The following is a 5,140-nucleotide window of genomic DNA, read 5'->3' on the forward strand; positions in this document are numbered from 1 at the left end:
GACAAACTACATATTTAAAAGTAAATCTTAAACTTTTAATGAATATCAAGTTTTACCTTGTAACACTCTATACCTGACTTGATCGTCGGATTTGGGTATGGAGCGTCACAACTAAAAACCGACTGGTCTAACAAAATTATTTGACAATTGAATACTTTAGCTCGGCAAAAAATTCATGCAATGGGCGATAACCCCAAAATGTCGAATAATATATGATAATTTTTTAAAACACTTTAAAAACAATAATACTCTGCTTATAACCAGACTATGGTTAAACACCATTTGGCGGACACCTTATAAATGTTGGCAGGTTGGTATAAAACGCAAAATGAGATAGCACTCATGCAAAGTTTAAAATTCACTGCTGGCTAATCAACATCATTCAAAATGGTTTGGCGTGAAACCTAACAAGACTGCTCATAAGAATCTAGAAATAAAAATCAACATGTCAAATACAACTCTTTAGATTTAAACTGCCGGACACTAACAATTATCCTATTCCCCAGCGATTTCATGTTACAAACAAAACAATAGATGGCTCACAAAATAGGCCTTAGATCTGGCTCAATCCTTTCAACAACTCATCCAATCTAAAAGCATGAAAATAAGAAGAAGAAAACTAAACAAGTTAATAAGAACTTAATGAATTCCACGATAGCATATCCTCACAATAAAATTCAACTGACACGTGAGGCTATGACATAGACTAATTAAATGACACGCCACATTTGGCAAACTCAATTTCCTATTTCTAAAGTATGCTGACGGATACTTCCGCAAGCAGACCTCGCCCATTGACGGACATTATTCCCTATTAGGAACCCGCATAAGACGAACACAAGTCATAACTACTCTATTTGTATGTTGCATTATGGACTACCCCTTTTATGACAATTTCTTGTGCTTTTTACACTTTCATGCAATGTCCACACATTATTTAACATGATATACACTATTTTTATTAGTATACCCCATTCATTTTTATAAATGGGAAACATAGAAAAGCTACGTTAAAAGAGATGTAGAAGGGAGAAAAATAGCGGAAGAAGTAGAAGGGAATGGAAAATAAATAAAAAAATTAAAAAATATAAAAGAAAAAAATTAAATTGTTTAAAACGAAAAAATATGGGGATCAATTGTATAATTTAATCTAAAATTTTTGTTTAAAATGATAATTTAACATGCCACGTCAACTTAATGTTACGTCGTTAATGGCAATTAACGACCCAATGATTAAAATGTGACAACACGTTAACGAAAGTGACTAGAACATAATATTTCAAACATAAATGATTAAAATATAATCTAAAATAAACAAAAGTAATATTTTAATAGTTTACCTTAAATTTTATTTGTGTGTATAATGGATATAAAATTGTAAATTATCTTAATCATACAATATTATATTGCTTTCACACAAATTTAACAAGCTTGTTGCCGGACAAGGAAAAAGATGAGAGATGTATCTAAAAAGACAAGGAAACACCCGTCTAACTCAATTAATGGTCCCATTTACATTATCCATCCCACCTTTATCCTTAATTTATGTATTTATCTCAAGGCAAATAATTATTGGAAATGTTCTTCCAGTTCATATTTAATATATTTTGAAAAATTAATATGGATTATATATTATAAAAATGTGAGAAATTCTTTATGGTTTAAATTTAAAAAAACAAAATTACTAAGAATTAAATAAAATTTACAAGTGCAAAAGGATGACATGAATCAATCTGAAAATTTGAGCTATTTATTTATAAAACAAATCAACTTTCAAATGTATATTTACAGACACGAATCCTGCAACTTATGTGATACTTTTTAAATATTAAAAAAGATGAAAATTTAAAAAATATATATGTGATATTATTTTTGTGAGTTTTGTTGATTACACCTTATAAATATCTAGTCCATGCCATCTCACGTGTCCTTATCCATAAGCCAGACGGCATAATTCCCCCCTCCCCCCTTGTATTTGCCTAATACCAGGTTCTTGTATTTTCTTCCATTTTCATTCAATCCATCCAAAACCCTGCTCTCCTTGTCGAAATGGCGACGACTCTGTTAGCTTCCTCTCAAACAAGCTTCCACCACCCACTCTCTGTCTCTGACTCATCATTTTCAAGTCCTTCATCCTCTTCTTCATCGATCTCTATGTTCACTCTCACAAAACCTCGAATCCCTTCATTACCTTCTTACAAATCCAGTTTCTTCAACCCAATTGGGAACTATTTCAAGTGCGTTGAGATGGAACCAAGAAAAATCAGGAACTCTTCACTAACAGTTCGAATGTCATGGGACGGTCCACTCGCTTCCGTCAAATTAATCATACAAGGGAAAAATCTCGAAGTAAATTTACTCTTACTAATCATTTACTTTATTTTTTTTTAAAAAAAGAAGCTTTTTTACTCAACAATGAGATTTCTCTTCCTAGTTTAAGTTGTAGCCCTTCATTGTTTTACTGATGATGCGTCTTTTTCCTATTGGAAGCCCAAGTTTTTTTACTTGAAGCATGTGAAAGACCATCTACATCATAATGATTAATGAAGCACTTAGTTTGGCATCTATATTTGCTTTGGGTTTTGATTTAATTGATTTTTATTATAAGGCCCATGTAGAAATTGTACTTCAATGGTGGGAAAGTTTAGAGAAGGTTTTTTCTGCTGTAATAAACTTGTTTTCATCGGATACAGTTAACAGATACAGTTAAGCAGCATGTTGAGGAGAAGGTTGGTAAGGCAGTTCAGAAACATAGCCATCTGGTGAGAGAAGTTGATGTTAGGTTGTCTGTTCGTGGGGGAGAACTTGGGAAAGGTCCCAGGATTCGAAGATGTGAGGTACTTTCCCAGTCCTGATATTTGATGTTTGCATTTTGAATTTTAGACACTTAGCTTACTTTTTGCTCTGATGGGTTTTTGTTTGAAGGTGACTTTGTTTACAAAGAAGCATGGAGTAGTTCGAGCAGAAGAAGATGCTGAGACAGTATATGGGAGTATAGATTTGGTGTCCTCAATTCTACAAAGAAAGTTAAGGAAGATTAAGGAGAAAGAATCAGATCGTGGCCGCCACATGAAAGGCTTCAGTAGATCAAAAGTTAGAGAACCGGTGGCGGTAGTAGTAGATGATGATGCAGAGGCCGTTCCCGAGCAGGTAGTAGCAGATGATGATGTAGCAGCGGTTCCCGAACAGGAGGATGATAGCTTTATAGATGAGGTTTATTTCATTAACTTTTAACCTATTGATCTGTTTATGGAATTAGTTTTCTTGCAGATATTTTTCATATATTCTACTTAGATGCTTGGCTGCAAGACATTATATTAAGGGGCTTTTAAAACTTTATTCTACTTAGATGCTCGGCTGCATGACATTATATTAAGGGGCTTTTAAAACTTTTCTTCTTTTGAGTTCATCGACTGGCATTTATGGTTTTCGTTTCCTAATTGGGTATGCAACTTTTATTCAATCTGGGATAGAGGAAAAAGAAAACAACAGGAAATAATTTGCGGGTGTTATTGTTTATTTTGATATCTTTTGTTAGTTTTGCAAAAGGTGTCGTTGTAACATGTATGATGGTTATTAGTAGAAATTCTGAATGAGTTTTTGTCCATATTTTCTTGCTTTAATTTGCGTCGAGAAAGATGATCAAACAAATTGATACAGCCCCTTCAAAATTGATGCTGGCACTTGTTTTCTTTTTCCTTTTCCTCTCCATTAACGCACCTGCATTACAAATGTTTCAGATTGTTCGGACAAAATACTTTGAGATGCCACCACTGACTGTCTCTGAAGCAGTTGAACAGCTGGAAAATGTTGATCATGACTTCTATGGTTTCCGTAATGAAGAAACTGGTATGAAGTTTTCCAAGCCCTCGTTCATTTCTTTAGCCTTAACTGTTATGAGCTAATGAAAAGTATTATATTATGTGCTCGGCACAGGTGAGATTAATATTTTATACAAAAGGAAAGCTGGAGGGTACGGACTCATTATACCTAAAGGAAATGGTAAAGCTGAGAAATTAGAGCCGCTGGTGGTCGAATCTGCAAAAGAACACTCTTATGTGGAATAGGTTGTCTGAGATTGTGAGATAGAAAGTTGCAAGCTGTTCTGTTCATCTGTGGATTTTTCATGGCAACACTATAGATGAAGGTCTAGGCATGTAGAGAGACATAGTACAAGGTTGAAGATTAAGCGAAGATGATCATGTGGGGTTTAAAAATATCATTGCCTGAAGTATGGGGGATACATGAATAATGATATTTGTACAATCACCATGCAATCTATATAACATCTCTTACATCTTAATTTGCTCGAATTTTTTTCTCAGTTTGATAAATTGGATATCGTTATGCCTTCTGCCTGTGCATTTGCTCGACTTGTGCAGATTGTGAGGGTACCTTTGATTTTGTTACGCTGTAACGTTTTCAGGTTGCCTTTCAGTACAGGTGAAGCATAAAGTGAAGTAGTTTTCAAGCTTATGGTCGAGTTTCATCTAATTACAAAGGAGATGGACTTCTTCTTAAAATGAAGAAGATCGATGATTGGGGTCGCACTGCCATATTTATGCAAGATGCGAACTCAGCATTGGCCTTGTACATGGAGTGAGGCAACTGTTCTGGTAAGAATTGTCGGCTTTTTGAGGAATGGGAAGATTATGGATGGGAGACTTACGCAAGAGTGAACCTTAAAAAAATTTTAAGCGGTGAAAATTTAATTATAAATTTTTGAGAGGTTAAAATATAATTTTATCATATGATAATTTATGATTTCATCATTTTAAAAGAACAAAATAGATTATTTTTTTTTATTTTTAAAGGGTTAAAAGTGTAATTTTATTATATATTAATTTATAATTTTATCATTTTTAAGGATTGAATTGCAATATTTTCATTTTAGGAAACATGGTGTCTGCTTGTCCATTAGATTCGACTATAAGTTAAAAAGGACTATTTGGAGGGGCAAACTATTGGATTTTGTTTAGCATACATTGATCAAAGTCATGTATATTGATGTTAATTATACAGATACAAGTCTAAAGACTTTTTGAAGTATCGAGACTTTTAAAGACAATGCCATAGGCTTTTTGAGAACAACATGCTATTGATACTTCTCTAGTATTGAGTCTCAAGACCTCAATTCTTC

At 33.5% G+C, this 5,140-nt stretch overlaps 1 protein-coding gene across 1 annotated transcript; it reads left to right on the top strand.

The window, feature by feature from the left end:
• Positions 1-1,899: 1,899 nt before the first annotated feature.
• Positions 1,900-4,303, top strand: LOC108470233 (ribosome-binding factor PSRP1, chloroplastic). The gene is made up of 5 exons (XM_017771514.2): positions 1,900-2,349; positions 2,694-2,837; positions 2,926-3,213; positions 3,741-3,849; positions 3,937-4,303. The coding sequence occupies exons 1-5, from the start codon at positions 2,050-2,052 to the stop codon at positions 4,065-4,067; spliced, it is 972 nt and encodes a 323-aa protein (XP_017627003.1). The 5' UTR covers positions 1,900-2,049; the 3' UTR covers positions 4,068-4,303.
• Positions 4,304-5,140: the final 837 nt, after the last annotated feature.

The sequence above is a fragment of the Gossypium arboreum genome, chromosome 8 (genome assembly GCF_025698485.1).
Source record: "Gossypium arboreum isolate Shixiya-1 chromosome 8, ASM2569848v2, whole genome shotgun sequence".
NCBI classification, from domain to species: domain Eukaryota; kingdom Viridiplantae; phylum Streptophyta; class Magnoliopsida; order Malvales; family Malvaceae; genus Gossypium; species Gossypium arboreum.